The sequence below is a fragment of the Botryllus schlosseri genome, chromosome 1 (assembly GCF_051294905.1).
Source record: "Botryllus schlosseri isolate E-star chromosome 1, Bs_hap1, whole genome shotgun sequence".
NCBI lineage: Eukaryota > Metazoa > Chordata > Ascidiacea > Stolidobranchia > Styelidae > Botryllus > Botryllus schlosseri.
Genome location: NC_137236.1, coordinates 20947230 through 20967190, shown reverse-complemented (window position 1 = coordinate 20967190; position 19961 = coordinate 20947230). Strand labels below are relative to the sequence as shown.

The 19961-nt window shown below is 39.4% G+C and overlaps 1 protein-coding gene across 1 annotated transcript in view; it reads right to left on the bottom strand.

The window, feature by feature from the left end:
- LOC145441236 (uncharacterized) overlaps positions 1-12291 on the bottom strand; it is a 32839-nt gene extending 20548 nt beyond the window's left edge. Inside the window, exons 1-2 of the mRNA XM_080319064.1 lie at positions 12091-12291; positions 888-956 (exon numbers count right to left, since the gene is read on the bottom strand). Coding sequence (XP_080175190.1) covers positions 888-956; positions 12091-12144 — 123 coding nt within the window. The 5' untranslated portion in view covers positions 12145-12291. The remainder of the gene's footprint in view (positions 1-887; positions 957-12090) is intronic.
- Between the last annotated feature and the right edge of the window lie 7670 nt (positions 12292-19961).

The window sequence follows — 19961 nt, the reverse complement described above, 5'->3', positions numbered from 1 at the left end:
GACACTTTTAGCGTATCACACAGGTCAAAATGCAGCGAATGTGACTTCCGAAATACAGCGTTTCTGACTTCCGAAAGGCCTATTTTCGACCACCAGGCAGCTCAAAATACAGCGTTTCTGACTCCAAAATGCGCCTTTTCTGATTTCCGGTCGCTTGTTTATCTATTATATTTTACGCGTCACGACCGGGCACTTATACTAGTGGGATCTGTGTGTATCAATAGTAATTGGCTCACCAAACGTTTCCCCACTGTAACTAACAATTATCTTGGGACAATATCTTATTCGTGCTACTGCTGTGTCGTATTATAGTTTGGATATAAGGAAATCCGATCAAGTGGAGCTTTGAGCAATATATTGTTTCTACCGTACTTCAAGATCGCGTATATTTAGATCAGTAAACTTATAGGACTTTGCGGCGTTGTAAGTTTAAGGGAAGACAGCTTACACAGAACCATATCGGCAGTTCAGCCACCGCAACATGGCGGGAGTACTGGTCGTGCACTTAATAGGGGTCCGAATGATTCACCATATAGCGCGACACTCCTAAAATATCAATCGTAGGTCTTAATCGCGACCTCTTCGCCAATATATCTATCGATATATTGTTGCATACCAATAAGTAATTGGATTGCATTTGATCATGTCTGGTGCAGGTTTCGTGTCAGACGCAATAAATCTTGGAATGATGGTTTCTGATCTCATAAAAATTCAAAAATACCATGCATCTGAAAATATATACAAGGATAAACTAGATATGTAAAATGCATAATCCAATGGTTGGTGTCGAGCAATGATTCGTGGTTAGAAATTCAATGAGTGAATGTTTCCGTCTAATTGTGTTGCCAGCTTTTATATTTTAATAACAGATTGTAAAATATTCTGACCTGGATCTTCTCAGAAAATTCCTTATACGCTTGTTCGTACTTGTCTTCGTACGCAACTCTTTCATTTGCCTGTATGAATAAACCTATATTACTATATGCACAACAGAACAGAAGAGTAATGACTCAAGGACTCGTAACGATAAATTTCTTGATTGTATTCTTGTAGTTTAGCAAACTATTGATCGATTATTATGGTAAATCCGTACATTCTTTCAGGTCAGGGGTCACCAACGCGGTGCCCGCGAGACTGTTCCAATAATAGATCGAATAGCAGGATTTACCAGTGAGCTACGATATATGGAGTGATTGATTGAATTAGCTTCTTTAAATCACACTCACACGTCATTTAGAAATGATTGTAGCTCGTAGCATATACATATTTTTGCGATTTTGGTGTCTAATCCTATCTATTACCCAACTTGAGCTTATAGCTCACACGTAAATCAATGAGAACTTCAAATTTCCCCCGCGCTCCACGTGGTTTACTGTACTCAAATGTTTACTTTTTAGTATGGTTACCCTTAGCGCAAAGACAAAAGATAACTCGTTATTTATAAAACAAATTTGGCATTTCAGCGACGGTCATTACCTAAACCAATACCAAGACTTCTAAAGTTTCGGCCAACATGCGACTTCGCGGAGTGTGTTACCAAATAAAACCGCACTTAACAGCCGCGCGATCTGAGTAATCAGACTCAGCGCTCCTTGAGTCAAGCAACTACCACAAAAAGTTTAAAATGACCTCCGCATGTTGACCGAAACCAAAAATTGCCAATTGTCTTTGGTGCGGAATAGGGATGCGTTTTTTATCGTTATTTGAAGTCACCAACTCCTTCAGCTCTGCCAGTAAATCTTATAACGTAGTATGAGAGACGTTGAAAATTTGATAGCATTATATTATATAGCAATTACCAATATTATAGACAAAATTTCCAACCTGAATATGATAATTTTTTGAAGCCCTGAGCGACTGCTTACAGTTATTCACAGGCCCCCTATGAAAGTAAAACGTACTGTACTGGTTGTAGCAAAACGTTGGCAAGGGGGGGTTTATTATCATATGGGGCTCAACAGCAACGTCCTTATTGGGGAGGTTGGGGGGGGGCTGTATGAGCAGACGAAGTACTGCTTGGGCTATGTATACAAACAAGGTGCGAAGTAATTCATTGTTTCTTGAAAAATGTTAGTGACTAGCTAGTTGAAAGCAGATGTTTTGCTTTTACAAGACTGTCTTAGAAGTCTTACCGCAATATGATTCCTTTCCAGTGCTATATATGAAATATGAATATCAAAGTGGAAATTCAGTCTGGACGGGTAAGCGGCGCGAGTGAATAGTACCCCGTCGCTTTAATCAGTACCCAAGAAGTAAGTAGCTCTTGGCTGCAAAAAGGTCGATGACCCCTGTTTTAGATAGTTATTTGGAATTTCATAACTAGCTAGGACAGTGGTTCCCAACCGGGGGGGGGGATTCCCTCCTTTGGGGGGAATTTTGAAATTTTCAGGGGGTAATCTGGCTTAATTTTGAAAGGGAAATCTAGCTTTGGCATTGTATCGGAAGATACACTGGGTTCACAAGGTCTTTAGATTTTTATGGTATGGAACTGTTAATTTAGTTCTTTACAATTGTATGTTTCTTTGGCGGATTTCAAGCTAGGTATATGTTTAAATACCTTGCGTAGCTATTACACCCCCTGATAAAGTGATGCTCAGGAGATTATTTTGTTGGGTCCGCGACAGCCCCTCAACCAAATTGCTACTAAGCAGGATAACGTCAAGCCGAATTCACAACAAGGCCGCTTGTGAAATTGTTTAACTTTTTAAACCAACATATGAGCCAACGTGAAAAACATACCGTACCAAATTCATCGATTCAACTCACGTCCATAGAAAGCGGACTTGGTGATTTATTTTTGGTCAGCGGCTACCCGATCGGTCAAAAACAGGTCAAATTTGACTATACTTTATCAAAGTTTAGTGCAATCCGCATTCGCCATGGTTCGGACATATCTGAATATGTTTCGCCATTAATTGCTCAGTCAACAAATAGCTGCGTTACATTTTTGTAACAGGATACTTTTTCATAGGGGGAAATTCTAGCTAAAATATCGGCCAAAGGGGGAACAAGTCAAAAAAGATTGGGAACCACTGATCTAGAAGAACAGCACGACTATCGGGGATGCGATTTAGTTAGTCTTGTGTTTTGAAAGCATGACGGGAGCAGAGATGACGTTGCATAAAACGATGTGCAATTTCATATCCTTAGTTTACACCAACTCATTGAAGTCAGTCCGAAATTAAAGCTGTCATATCATTGCTGTTGTTTATTGTAGTTATGGCCTTTCGACTACATTGGTCATTTTACACCAGACCGATATTCTTTATTAAGGTTCCATATTTACCGACTTATAGCACGGCCCAGTTGGAGGCATTTTAAAGACATCGCTTACGCGGATCACATGCCCAGCAGGAACCTAGATAAACCTTAGACACTTTAGTTAAATTCTGGATTCGATCTGGGTAGGACTCGAACCCTGTTTTGCAGCTCTGGTCCCAACACTACGCTATATCGCCACATATGTTATTTGCTGCTTTTCTATGCACAACCTCTCTTGGTTTCGAGCGACTCAGCCGATCACAAAAAGAATTTTTGTTGCTCACACCCAAGTCAGCGGACATATCGGTCATCGAGTGAATACTCCAGCTCAGCCGTTCATCTACGCCAGGGGTGGGCAAACTACGGCCCGCGGGCCGCATGCAGCCCTCAACACCGTTATGTGCGGCCCGCGAGAGTTTAAAGAAACTTATTAAAAATATTGATGAAATGCGTGCTAAATATCGAATTAATGCGGGGACTTGATGAAACTTTTTTTAGTATACTTCACCGTAATAATTCTAAGACAGTTGTTTCAAACGGAGGGGCGTGCCCCCTTGGGGGTCGTGAAAGCATCTGACGAGGGCACGGAGCTGAGCTCGACGGATTTTTTTATCGCGCTACGCGCGATTTACATACAATTCTAACGTAAATACTTCCTATTTTTTTATGTTCAATTTCTGGCAGCCCGACAGCCCGATCTCAATGTCCACGCAGTTTCAAAGATTTCAATTGTTAAACATCACAGAAATTCTATACAAGATTGGCATAATTCGGATCACGAGTGTGATTTCAGATTGGCCACTCCAGTTTTATTTATTTCAGTGGTGTGCTTATAAAAAGGATTCGCGCGTGTCTTAGGTAGATTCGTTCTCTGTATGCGTATAATTATAGGGCATTTATATTTTGTCTACAAATAGTAGAAGCGTGTTTGAAGCTAACATGGTTATGATGCTGTTAGCATTGTGTGTCCTGGAACTGTACCAAAAGTAAAATTGGTAAATCTATGAACAGATCGCTGCTCACAGATTTATATTTCAATCCTATTCTAAGAATCGGGACAACCGACTTTCATCTCTGTAGTTTTGATTAATTGGTTATTGAGGTCGACCAGCCTATGAAATCTCGCCACTGTTTCTCACGCTTGTACGATATAATCAAAGTAATGTTTGGTATGTTTTAAATAAGCATATCTATTATCTCCATGTCCTCATTATATAATCAAATACCAATATTGCGTTTTGGTGTATAATCCCAATTTTATATAGTGCGGCCCGCGAATGGATTCAGATGTTGAATGCGGCCCGCGAGCTCAAAAGTTTGCCCACCCCTGATCTATGCTGATGCGGTATCTTCGACAAGTTTCTTGGTATTTGGTTACGATACACTTTTCGTATCAAATTAACCGCTCTGACACGACGGGCACATCTTGGACGAAACACGAAACCAATAACTTCATTTTGATTGCAACGGAATTCGTCCATGTACTGTGCATGGAAATTGAGCAATTGAGAGGCTTAAAAAAGTTTATTGTCCGGAAACAAGCCGTACATGATGTTTGTTACTCGCGAAATTGAATTAGATATTTGATGAAAATATGTTACATATAATTATCTTCTTATTGATTACACTGGTCAACAAAATGATTTTTTCTTTTGGGCAGAACATCTGAGTGCCGTGTCTGGGGTTTTCGCGGTTGCTTACGACAAATATAACTTTAGTTTTGCCAGATTGGCTCATGTTGAGAAGATATTTATACCGCTAAAAAGCCCCAAATTACTGTATTTACCCTTGAATATTTCACTTTGTAGTACGAAAATCGTAGTTTGTTACTAAATTTATACTGCGCATTATTATATAATTTACTTTGAAGAACCCTCATGTCGTTCTCAGTTGTTGTTGATTATCATTTGATTAGCGATTATAACGCAGGTGGTTTTGTTTCCATATCCCAAAAAGCATTTAACATCTAGGGGTGGGCATTACATTACAATGTATAAACTCAAATATATAGCTTCGTGGCAAGAACAAATTCCACAACGTCTGGATGAATACGCGCGTTCGTCAACAAGTTCGTTCCGGCTGGAGCGATATTCTTCCTCCGACACATGTTCTCGACAACTCTTACTATGGTGTCTATAATTTCGACAAGTCAATAAATAATTGGTGACACTCTCTTCTTGACGGCATTCTGACAATATTGATAGACCTGATGCGAAATTTTGTTTGTCCAAAAAGCAGCTTATCAAACCTTACTATTGTACTTTGCACAATGGAAATACACATTTTGCTTATCAAGTGGTCATTCTACCAAGATTAAAGAGGAGCATAAAACTATAAAATTTGTCTTTGAAAACCTTAACTACAATACTCATATGCGTCTCATTTTATTTCACTTGTAAATGCAAAATTTCCCCGCTGAGTCAATAAAATGGGTACACCTAGCATCGCTATCAAACGAGAAGCTTAAACCTGGTATATTTGATATATTTTGGATTTGAATAAGGATAAAAGATTCCAATCTCAGATTAAGGAGTTCACTGTATGGAATTTCTTCTAATATGTAGTGAATGAAACTTTTTAGATGATCACAAATCACCCAACTACAAACAGTTTGTCCAAAAATTCGTATCTGCATATGGAAAACTCGGAACAAACACGAGCATAAACGTTCACTTCCTGTTCAGTCATCATAATATATTACCTGATCATCTTGTTGATTAGCAAGGGGAAAGGTTCCACCAAGACATCAAAACAGGAAAATAAAGATATCAGGGCAGATGACATGAAGATATCATGAGAGACCTTAGCTGGAACCTTTCGAGAAACTGCACTAAATTGCTTACAGGCGAACATCGCAAAAAAAATTGTGCTTCAAAATAAATTAATAATATTATATGGGAACTGATTATTTCAAATTTACAATAGGTGGGTGACGTCAAACTGATTGAATTACTGTCACATTTGAGTATCTTGGAATATACTTCTATACATTACCGGAGTTTATTTATGTACATGATATTCGTGAAAGTCTATAAATATGAGAAGTCAATACCCCTAAATATAGTGCTGTTGCTGTATTATCATTTAAAAGAGTCTTCTGAGTGTAAAAATAACGACTAGATCAGGGGTCTCAGCCCTTTCTTGGCCGTGGCCAATTTTCCGGTTTGAACATGTGCTGTGGCCCACCTCTTATCTTGGAGTCATATTCCTGTTCAATGCGTGGTATTTAACGGCGCCGATATCCCTATTCCTCTGAAATATGCGCATTTTTCTCTTTATTTACTGTTGATATTTAAATGCGACCAAAATTTTCAATTCGAATAAATATCCTTCAACAAACGACCAACGAACTAATCTTGGACACCTTCGAGCTCCTGCAATTAGGGGTTTGGGTACAGCAGTTACTTCCCTGGTAGATCATACGCTAAAACCCCCGTCTATGTTATGATCGTCTGCTGCTCCATTCGCCTCGCGAAACCCAATGATCAAATCCACGCATCCACTGTGTGATTGACATAGTTCCACTATTGTGGGAAATAAATATAATCATTCTTGGTCAGCTTCAAACAATTCATTGGTGAATGGGGTAGGCCTACTACAGAGAAGTGGATAAAGATTTTTTAATATGCATGCTGTACAATGCACAATTGCACATTATGTCTTGTACCAAACCAACTGAAGTTGCGATGTCAGAATATTCAATCCGATGATACAATCAATTCATGTGACTCTTACATTATGTATAATGATTTCCAGGGCGGACATTTTAAACCGACTCCAAAGATTAATGCGCTCCGCTAAATCATCAATCCGCTCCGCTAAATCATCAATCCATTACGATTCGTTGCGGTGGTGCAGTATAACTCCACCAAAAGTTGCGAATAATATGCAATTGTGGCTATTTTTATCTTCCAATAATTCAACTTGCTCAAGTACAGTAAATCTATACATCAATTAGACTTCATTCCGAGTTTATTGCACACCCTTTTCAGTGGCATGCGACATATGACCCTGCCGGAATACTTGGTTACTTAATCATTATCTTCCAGTTATTATATACTCGAAATAATATTAGTTGCTGTTAGCCGCATAGGTTATCATGGCCAGTGGGAAAAGCCGCCGTTTCTTCCTCCCTTTTTCGACTTGTACATGCTGACTCCGTGCGTGCCACTACGTATCATCACAGTTGGATAAAAAGCTTTACGTAGCCTACGTATAATTAAATATTATAAATATCTTTTTAGCGATTATCATAAAAATAATAACACCAAACTTGCATTATTTCTAAAATTTTCTGAATGGCTTTGTGGCCCACCTCAAAAGCTCCTGTGGCCCACTAGAGGGCCATGGCCCACCAATTGAGAACCCCTGGACTGGATTGAATTTCTGAAGGCAATACTACTACTGAGCCGATGTTCCATCTAGCCAATAAAGCGAAAATGGGAGATTTCCGGTCAAAATAGCCCCGTGGGTTATCTCCAAAACAAAAGCCAATTCGAAGAACCAATGGGTTTTCACCAAAACAAGAGCCAATTTCAACAAAAATACTGTGGTCATATTCGGAATAGGTGCCCTTCAGAACCGCCAAAACCACCCTTACTTTGTCTGCCTAAAAGTATGTGTTTGATGGTTTCTTTCACAGAGGCTTGAAATCATGAAGTTATTGAGGAATTTGAGGGCATAGTGCCCCAATGCGACATTCCTAATACCTAAGCGTACAATCGGAGCTCACTGATTTGCATCCCAATGAACGCTTATCCCAATTCGTGGCATATATGTTAAATACATGAGATTTATAATAGACATGGATGGATCTGGGTTGTGCAGGTCATGCTAACTATATCTATATCATTATAAAGTTCAGGGCTATCCAGTCGGGTGTTCGAACACGATCGGGTGTACCATAATTTTCGAAGGGTGTACCACTCGTATGGGTTGTACTGGGGTGTACCATATCCGCATTATAAGGGACCAACGACTACCTACCATAATAGATAGGCGTGTCTATGCTTCAGAACAGGTGGACCGGATGTGAAAGATCGTACAATATTCATATCAGCTGTATAAAGCTTGTAAATTATATTTGCCGGGATTATAAGCCTATGGGTATGCTCTGCCTTCACAATTAGAATCTTTTACAAGCAAGGTATATATCAAGAAATCAGTGATGGCAGCTGAGCACTCTCACTCTCGCCTCGCAGCCACTCATTTGCTGCTGGCATGCGGTTTCGTTTAGCCAGGCAGCATTCTTGCGTCACAATGTCAATCTTCAAAACAATGAAAAATTCGAGGCTAATTGTAGGGGTTCCAAGGCTATGAGCGGAATAAAATGTATATTTCCGTAATCAGTACAGCGGCATCATTCGATTGATACCTCTTAGATAGCTTTTGCTTGCTGTTATATTAATTTGATGCTCGGCAAGCCGGTCAAAAATTACCATTAAATTGCCTTAGCCAAATGGACGTGTGACGTAGACTAATCGCAGTGAGCCGTGAGATTTGCTTGTGCCCACACCATATAGAACACTTTGCTGGAATATTGGAGGGGAAAATGCCTCGTCAAGGAATGACTGTTGTGATGACTGGACAAGGAAATAAATGTGGTACGGTACAGTGGCTCCGTCAATTTATAAATATTGCCCGTTTATTTTCGCACTGGCTTTGCGGTTACTGGCGTGCGGTTGGTAGTTATTTAATTACAAAAGGCATGCTTATCGATAAAGATTCTGTTCGTATCAAAAAAGTACTGATCCGGCTCCGATCCGACTCCGGCCAAAACTGAAAAAGTCCGGCCGGATATCCAATCCGGCTCCGGTCCATGATTCGCCGAAGTTTGGACGGGTGCGTCCTGTTTATCGTATATCATACATTTTCCTTTCACCAAAACGTTTCTATATAATAACGATGCGAGAATTTATAAGTTATTTTAATATTACCAACTCCTTTTGGAGATTGCTCATACGTCCTGACAACTCGTACAAATATTTTTTTTGCAGTGTGTCTTCGAAGACGCGGGAACAAAATTTAGATTCACAGACATCAATCCTGTTTTAAACCGGCTGATGCATTTTGCCTCAACTTGCGAAGGAAGCTTGTGACCATCTGTATCGCGTTACTACCTCAACATAATTCGAAGTTGTCTCAAACAAATAATTTATTCAGTTGTTTTATTCAGCAGCTCGTTATTTGATAAATTGTGGGTAAGATTACGTTATTGGGCTTATAGTGACGTTTCAAATTTTTGCAACCGATTCGTTATTTTCATCAGTGATACATATCACATTACCTCCGACGCCTAGACGAAAATACTTATTAGTCTCTTTAATAAAATTAGAGCATTCATCTTCAACGTTTCACTTTTTTAGATGGCATTGAACAATTCAGTATGAATAAGTTGTGACCGAAGTTATGAATGTGTATGCACGAAAATGAAGACGAATGTATACGTAGCACACGCAAAAATCAGTTTCTCCATGTACCAAACTCAAAGTAATAAACTTGCTTGAGTTGTCGATCAAAAATCATACATGAGATAAGAATTAGGTAATTCCTTTTATGACTTTCTGAGATTACTAGCAAACGAAATCTTCAAATTGCGTGGATCGCAACGTCGGGTATTGCGCCATCATCAAATAAAATCATTATAGTAAGACAATTGTGGAACAGCATGTCGCCAGCTATCCGACTGTCGTTGAGCACGTCCGCATTCTAGTCGAAATACAAGCAATTTCTTCTAAATGAATACTAGTCATATGTCAGGATTACCGGACCACTACCAAACATATCGATCTCGCCTTCCGACACATGCCACCTCATTTTGTCGCCTGCCTTTTATTAGGGATGGTGTGAACCTCTGAAAGGTTCAGGTTCGTGTGAACGCGACCCTTTGTGAAAGGTTCTGTGTGAACGCGAACGTGAACCTCATGACGTCACGTGACGTCATATTGCTAATTCCGACCCTACATTTCAGTGAAGCGATAGCCTATAACAATGTACACGATACCTAACGACGACTCGGACCACATAATGCCACAATGCTGAGGTGCATATTGACGTTTTAGACGTCGCCAAATGTATCAACTAGGGCAATTAAATGATATTATAATCCCATGAAGTCAATATCTTCCGTCGCTCTGCCAACAATTTCGACGCGGACTTACAAGGGAATATAAGCTTACGTGTAGGCCAGGCCTGACAATTTATTCGGCGAGCGAGTATTGCTAAGTTGATATTGAGCAAAGTGTATAACGGGTTTCTATATTTGCTACCCAAATTACCCCATTAACAAGTTATACACCAGTATAGGCTAGCTAACACCCAATCGCACGGATTTGGTTTTTATGATATACAATAAACATATGAAATCAAGATTGACCCTGTGCGCCAGCTACATTTTTTTTACATCAGACAACGATATCAATATCATTGATTGGTTGAATAAGCATCATTCGCTGATTACCCACACGTAATGGATTTCACTCCTGGTGTTGTGTGATTGCGGGTCAAGCTCACAGCAGAGAGTAACTAAATCTTCACAAACGGAAAGCTGTCTATTTCGAGCAAACTTTTGTAACAAAGCAAGTAAAATCTTCTAGATTGACAAGGTGCATGCTCGTTAAGTGTTGTTTTTGTATGCTGCTAGCGCCATGCACAGAGTGGCCCGCAGTTGAAATGCAATAAATTTTAACCAAAGATGTCATAATGAAGTGTAAAATTGTAATATTTGAAAAAGGTTCACAGTGCAGAACCTACCAAGGTTCGTTTGTGAACGTGAACCTCTAAATTTCGGAGGTTCACACACAGAACGCGAACGTGAACCTCACGTTCACACCATCCCTACCTTTTATATTCTCTGCTTTACTTTTCAGTCAGTGTGCATGCCTCTTCTCTACTTATCCTGGGCCAAGGTTGGTGTCTGATTTCAATGACTACTCGAAGTCGTTTCAACATCTTCCTATCTTTTCATTGCATCGCAGTTTTGTGGTGTTTCGAAATGATGAAATTATTATTGAACTGATACTGATACCTTATCAATATCATCTCGAATATATATTACTTCAGGTTTAATCAAGTTGCCGCAACAAATAAATTGTTATTACACATATTGCGAATATTTTTATAACGTTTCTTGAGGCTTGTGGCTTGTGAAATGTGGACGCAGTGCTCATGCGGTACGCCGGCCGGAATTTATGCACCCTTGCCAACAAGCAGCTGGTGAATATAATGCAATCGACTCAACACCGTGAAACCAAATTGACCGTTCTCCTCAATTCATATAGTTAAATCTTATTTCATCATTTTTCGAATTTAATTGCCATCGTTTTACTGAGAATATTATCGGATAAAAGGCATTCAAAATTAGCAAAATATCGATGTCTCGTTATGTTTATATTTGACACAATTGTTTCAGCGAGATGAAATTCTCCAGTGATATCAACTGCTAATTTTGTCACCGTGGCGTCGAATTCCCAAAGTTTTTGTAGTTGTCATAGATTCATAGTATGGCTACCGCCGAAAACTGTGCCAACTCTACTAACATCATTATGCAAATAACGCCATGCTGATTTCATTCATTGCGCCTATTTCAGAAATATGACTGATTCTCAAGTGATTGAAGACAGTCGTCCATAAACGCTTCAACACGGCGACGTTACAAAAGATCCGAGTAGACAACAATAGAGAAGTTGGAATATCACCCTGCACCAAAGACGTTTTAGTTTACTGCCTCATGCATTGCGTTTGTCATCAAAAATGAATGTGCTCACAACATATTTATGGCAATATATAAAGTTATCCAATACTTTACACCCTTCAATCCCTCCTCCTTACCTCCATGATCTTTCCTGGATCAATATGTCCACCAATCTTGATCTTCTTAAACATATCGTCACAGAGTATCAACAGCTTCAACAGATCTCTCAATTTAATTGGATTCTCGCCATTGTTAAGTTTCGGCTTCAATCTTTCAAGGGGACTGATAGTCGACGTCAGAAATGCTTGAACGGCCTCCCGAAACTCTTTTCGAATTACTACGATGTAACAATGTGTCAATTAACTTTTTTCCCGTGATATATGAGTTGCCATAGGTAGGTATGGGGATCAAGAAATCCGTAATAAAATCGATTCCTTTTTCGTGTCGTATGAATCAAACTAGTTATGAGGAATAGAAATTTCAAGAATCATCTCATGGTGGCCAGGCGATTATCATTATTCTCTCTCGCTGGCAGTTATAACTAGTAACTGCGGGAGAATATATCGAGTTCAAAGATGCCCTTCTAATTGACAAGATATTGCATGTAAGCACCTGAATTATGTTAGCACTGAACTCATTCTCTTAATCTAGTGCAGTGGTTCTCAACCGGGGTTCCGCGAAGCATTTTCAGGGGGTCCGCGTAGCCTCAAAATAGTTGATAAGCTAATTTGTTTTTTTTTTATTCGGAAAATCACCAGGCAGTTTTGCTTCATTACTAGTAAAACACCAGAGCTCAGAACAACAGAATGGCAGTCTGAGGTGAAATATCCTTCTTAGCAGACTCGTCTTTATTGCTGAATCGCCGACAGCTTACGTATACAAACACTTTCCTGTTTGGAGATGTTTTGTTAGGGATTGCGGAAAAAAAAGTTGGATGAGTAGGTCACGCACAGTGACTTCGAAATGTTTACAAAATTCCTTTTCTCCTGTGATATATACAACCATTTTCTATTATAACTTCAAGATAAGCTGCTCGGTAGAAATTACCAGGATTGACGTACTACCAAGGGCGGCAATTTCTCCAGTCGGCAGGCCTAATATGGGAAAATTAGATACTTGGCGGGCCAGACTCTTGAATTGATACATAATTCGCCTATGTATCCACCTATACGAAGAATAAATCGTATCTATTATAACCTTAAAGTTTAAAGTAGAGACCAAAAACAGTATTTACACTATTGGATTACTCGTACTGTAATTGAATAGCTGTTGAAGTCAATGAGACATATGTGGTAATCAAATTTGTCAACAAGTTCCTTAAACTCTGGCTTCATTTGTCAGCCGTAGAAACCCTTGGGAAAGAATGCAAGTGAACGTCACAGCTAGATTGTTAATGTTTATGGTCAAAAATGTTTGCCCGCAAATGTATGTAGACCCGCGGGTCACATTATCATGAAAGACCGGAGACTGTCTGCGGCGACTCAAAATCCAATGGCGGGCCGTATGTGTTGCCCGGTTCTGTGTTACATGTTCATTGATGAAGAATTGTCAATTTTGGTGCCATATTTGCTGCGATCATACCCAAATGTGTCGTCGGGAGCGTTACGCTTCATTATTACATTCGACAACACCTGTACTTGTTGAAATGGATTTTCGGCCCTCGTTAATATCCTAACGAAGGCGCGGATTTTCAAGACACGACCACATATTTCAAGAAATGCAATTGCAGAATTCGATTTGAAATAATAGAAGTCAACACAATTTCTACATACATAGTATGATCTTAGTGATATTCAGCAACAAAATGACTATTCTTGATAATAACATCATACTATCCGTGTAGAAATTGAGTTGACTATAGTTATCATTTGCACCAGACAAATGACGTTTGCACGATCATTGAGTTAAATTTGAACTAAAACTTTGTGGAGGTCCGCGGGGTCCGTGACGGTCCGAAAGGTTGAGAGCCACTGATCTAGTGGTTCCCAACCTTTTTTCCACTCACGTATTATTTCGAGGTTTTATGTAGTGCTCGCTTACCACCTACGTAAGTTATGGGTGCCTAAGGCGTTCAAAAATGTTTCGACCGTGTTGACCTGCCGAAGGCAGCGAAACAGAAAATAAACTGCCCATTTTAAGGCGCAGTCTATACTTTCTGTAGTGGATCCAGTTGGAATTCTTGTGGCCAAATATATGGAATCGGAATTTGGTTAGGTAAGAATCCCAATGCTTAACGACAAAATGTCTTCCCCGTAGGCCATCATTGGTGGGATTGCCCCTACATAAGACGACGCCCTTACCGCGACGACGACGGCTTCAAAAATCTCAAAATCAAAGACACCTGAACAAATAACTCCCTTAGATCGACAAAAACAGATTAATATTCCATTGTAAGTGCTACTTTTTCATGCCAGTGCCACGCGGGGAAAAATTTCAGCTCCAGGCAAAGTTATACTATCTTTTCGCTGCTGTTAGCAGCGTGATTGTATGATATGGGATTCATGAATATTAATTTTATTATTTCATCACGCGAGATTGTATAGCTGCTTATTGTGCAAATTGTTTGGGAAATCATTCAGAGGGGGTATATAACGTTGTGATATAAATTCCGATCGATTATATTGATTTGAATCGAACCAAATATTCAGCATCTCAGTCGAATCGACAATGTCTTTTGATTCAATCGCATGCACTCCATTGCACAAGATAGGCCTATATCTCTAAAGCAATAACTTCCTTTGCATCATTCTTCAGTGTCATTGAATTTAGTAGTAGCCTAGTTCCTAGATTTTCTTTGTATTACAATACTTTTTATGGTGTATTGTCGTGTCATTTTGAAAATCAGAATATATCGGTTTCCTAAGTGTCAGCGCTCAACATACTCTTCAAAACCCAAAGAGTCATACACGGCTCGATACATTTCAAACATAAATTTAATGACTTGCCAAGGAGTTTATAGCAATCAATGCTGATCTAGAAATTGGTAGAGATCTGCGATCCATCCGTTTCGTGAATTTCGACTTTGATCGAGAACTTCGCGCGAAATCGATACGCGACGGAATTTCGAAAAAAATATTACACTTTTGAATATTATGGTTTTCTCAGGGCAGATGTTCATTTCTCCCAGCATCAACTGAATATCATGAATGATAATAGCAGCAAAATGTTGAATTAATAGTACCTTCCATCTTGATGTCAATCATATGCTGAGTCAGATCTTCAACAGCATCTCCTGGTGGCGGTAAACAAAAAAGATCCACACGCGTAAAGGTTTTCCTTATTTTGTCACGAATAACTTTATTTTCGTCTGACAATTCCTCATTCATCATTAAATGATCGAAAAATATTCTGCGATTCTTCTTCTGGTCTCTCAGGAGAAAGAATAGATCTTGGAGCTTGAAAAAGTAATTGAAAATAAATTTTATTTAACAAAATAACGATTTCCATTTAGAATTCTTACTTTCAAGAATCTGTCTTCATTGGCTGCCAATTCACCGTAGCTAATAGCGGTCTGAACGATAATCGGGAAATGTAAGTTTCTTTAAAGCAACCATCAAATTATCGATTGGTATGACCCATGGGGTTGGTAACCTGTCACCCTCGGCCACATGTGTGATCATGCATGAATATCCGATTGGGACCTACCGTAACTAGCGGCCGCATCTGGTAAAAAACACTTGGTAGATCGAGGAGGCCGACGCTCACAAAACAAACATCGGCGATTGGTTCCATTTCAACCAGACTATACCCCCGTTTTGAAACCATAATGCTCATTACTCAGATACCACTGTGTATTGGCGATTGCGCTTCTCTGTATATTAGGTGACTTAAATTTTGTGGCAAGTATTTTGGGCTAGTCACTGCATTTGATTTATTTTAAATTCATGCTGTCATTAGCTAATACTACAGAAACGACTGTGTTTGATTGCAATGGCGACCTAGTCATGTCTAGCTGCCTCTTTGACAATCTTATAATATGAGGTAGGCTATAGTATTGCTACTTTTATTCAGTTGGTAAATAACTCATTATGTTGCGGTGTTATGCTCGCTGACCACTATCAGTCACGAATTCATGGTGGTATTTCATGCGGCCTTCCTGCCAGCGAATCTCGACTTAATGTATACTTGGTAATTCAGGCTTGAAGTCATGATAATGGCAGAAAAATATTGTTTATGGTTATAAGTCTTGATATATGACAAATGGGGCACCAGATGGATTCTACTTCATTGTACTATTGATCATTATTTCGTGTTATCTCCTTTATTTGTGTACTATGCTCATTGCTCAATGACCGTGGTGTAGAAGGCCGTTAGGCGATAAGCGCCAATTTTTTTGTTAAATAAACAACAACAACAACAACAACAATGACAAATGGGGATATGGTTTTGTCATTTCGCTTTCCATTTATGATTAAGAGATATAAAAAATGGATATCTTTTGTCAGGCGTGGCCAACCTGAAGCCGTAGAAAGAAATATAAACGGCGGTCAAACCTAACTCAACTATAGTATTGTGTTGGTGGCAGTCGAATTTTTGAGTGATTTTATTTAATCTTGAAATTTTGTTCGCACCAGTCGCGATTCTATGCGGCATCATTTTTCGATTTTAATGTGTTAGCGCTCTTTGTAATCTGATCCCCACAGCACAGATGCGAACAGCAGAGGAGAATGATGCGTCTAGAATCGTGTGCGCATCACGAAATAAAATTCGTCGGGTACGTTCGGACGATTCCACTATACCGAAAATCCTGCTCAGAGGTCGAGAATTACCAGCATGAAACAAAGTCACTAATAAAAATTTGCCCACCCAAAGATGAATCATCATTTATAACATGCCATAACATGCCGTCCATCTACTTTACCGGCGAATCTGATGACATGGACTGAGAAAGAATACATATTTTATCGTAGTATGTGACACAAACTATAATTATTGACGTAAGTGATTCCCGCGACCATCACGAATCCGAGTAGCTATTCATAACATGACAATTCGCGACTTCGGTGCGTATAGTAGTAGGGTTACCATACGTCCTCCTTTATGGGGATTTGTTCTCCCTTTTTCGGGTTTTAGAAAATGTCCTCCGAGGACGCCCAAATGTCTCCCTTTTTGAGATTTTGTCCTCTTTCTTGAGAATTTCGGTCAAATTCAGTGCGAAATTGGAGTGAGATACCGTAAATCAGCACCGAAGTAAAGCTCCGGCGGGCATTTTGGGAGGCGAGCCGGAAAAATGACTTTTTTTTAATCAACTACTTAAAGGAAGGAACTGTATTTTGGGCGCTGTTGCGAGAAAGCTGACTTTTTTTAATCAAGTGAGAAAAATTTACCATTTTCTCTAGATTTTTCTCAGGAATTTCTCCTTTCTCAATTCCAAAATATGGTAACCCTATACAGTAAGCCGATATGAAAAATTAGGTTAGTCCGACTAAAGTTCAGAGAACAGCATAAGATTTGACTGAAAGTAAGCTGTTCAAAATTGAAAATGCGTCAAAAAAGCCTATTGGTAGACCAACTTCTAGTGTTAAAATAGTCACAACAGAAATATCCAAAAATGCGTGTGTATTGCGTCACAATGAAATGTAGGCTGTTGAATGAACTTTAGTATTGTGCGGTGTTACTGTGAGTCTCCACCTGGTTTACAAGATATTTAAAATCAAGCTGGTTTGATGCCAAAGAAGTGCTGAGCAGTCCCGTAAATGCTGGCTTGTCAAAACTGAACGATGCTTTGATTTCACAAATTCCATTGCGGAATAAAATGAATCACAGCGGTAAGTATTGCCTAAGATAGAAATCAGCCTGATACTATTAGCCGCCGCAGTTTTGTGTTTTTAGGATCTTACACTGCAACCACCTCAGATATAGTAAAGAACGTTATGCATTTTTGTCCTTGATGTTTTTGCGGCATATGCACCGAGTCTCCGACTCATAGATATACATTCGCACGATATGTTTATTTGCATACCATGATGTGCGTATGCCGCTGGATATGGGTAGGAGCCGATGTAGCCTTGTAAGCAGGGTTGCCAGCGACATGGACCCAAAAATAAGGACAGTTAAAAAATATGTTTAGACTTAAAAGGCGTTTTTGTACATACGTTGTAGCCTATTTATACGAGCCGTGGCATATCACACCCCATATTTTTTGCCAGAAATAACCTGCTCCACCCACTCCTTGTTTTTAGAAAGTGCTTCGTGGACAATTAGACTGTTCAGGTCTAGGTTTACCTTTCCTCTGGGCCAAAATAACACCCCCGGAAAACGTTGGTCTAGCCTCCCCCTCCCATAGGGTGACCAAACTTTTTCACCACGTTTTATACTTTTGAATTCTCTCCCATAATCGTCACGGAAAACGTTTTTACGCCTGCTTATTTTGACTGAGCAGATTTAGCCTAATTAGTAGCTAAAGCTATATGTACAATATGCTTTAGATAAATTTATCAATGATTTATAGCTTTACTACTTTTTAACCCAAGTGTCGACTGCACTTCGCCCTTTTTCAGTACGCACTAAATGCTGCCTTCCCCACAGCTTATTTTGCTGTCGACTAAACAGCAGATGGTACTGCTGTTTACTGCTAAAATTACGTCTGCTTCGATAGCTTTATCATGATTCTGTTTTTACCAACTTGTCACACGACCCACTTCTAGGCTTTTTAAGACATAGCTTACGTGGATAACGTGTTACACTCAGATACATAGTTTAAAATCAGTTGATTGACAGATCTTGGGGTGTATGTGCGTATGGGCTTCGTAAACTCATGAACTTCGATGAAAGTCAAAATGAAATGAAAGTCAAAATACAAGCAATTTCTTCGAGATCTAAATCAGTGAACCCCAAACGTTTTTTTTGTGTCGGTGCCGCATTTCAAATTTCAGAGAACATTTGGAGCCGCACGAATACACTCATTAGGTACAACGAAAATTATAAAGAATGGAAACATGTACCAACGAATTGCAACACTAATATGAAAAAATACACAAATCAATTTATTAACCAACTTGGCATTGGCTTTGAGCTTCAAGAATCGTGCCAAAGCGAATCGTAATTGTGGAGAATTGCAGCTTGAGGTGGTCATCGATAAATCGATTGCGATATTGATTTTTTATTCTGACTATTTCGCTGAAAAGTGGTTCACAAACATATGTTGACTAGAATAGAGAATCGTTTTTCTGGGCATTGGTTATCAAGTTGAAAGCATTCATTCCGTCAATGCGGCGGTCGAACTCATCAATATAGTTGCTGATAAGCCTGTTGTATGCATCAAATGATCCATTGGTTCGATGTGTCATATATTTTTGGAAAATGTGTTGTAACACCACCTGCCCTTATGTCTGGTGGTGAGCTGATTTAAATTCGAGTGCCATTCCGAACGCATTTGAGAGTGAGTATACTTTTTGGCATGAGTCAAAGAAATTGATCTCCACCCTTCATTATAAACTCCGGACTCCAAGCCAAGCAAGGGTAATTTTTGAATGTGACTTTGTCTTTTTGTTATAAATTGATATGTTAATTATCAGTGGGATTTTCAAATGTCAATGGGAGCCACAAGAAGGCTAGCTGGGTGCCGCATGCGGTTCTCGGAGCCGCGGTATGGAGTCACTGATTTAAATGAATACTAGTCGGCCTCCGGGATTACGGGACCACGACCTTACATATCGATCTGGCCAGGAATATGCTCTTTTGGTTGAAACTTGTGAAATCAAGTTTCACGCAATAAATACCTTGATATATATACTATGTATATATTTATATAGGTTCATATCCCAGTAACAGCCCCTGTAGAGCTACTCGGAGGAAAGTTGTAGAATTTGGATTTTGGTATTATATCTGAGATTGGGTGTTTTCGGACTATTTTACCCGAGAGATGGAAAGAATGCTGATGCAGGCGGATGAAAGAGGTGAAGACTGTGAAAGGGATAATTAAATGTTTAAAAAGAGGGTGTAACAAAGGGTGGGACTGATGCAAAACGAAATAATGACAATAACGAAGATGCGGAGAACAATAAAG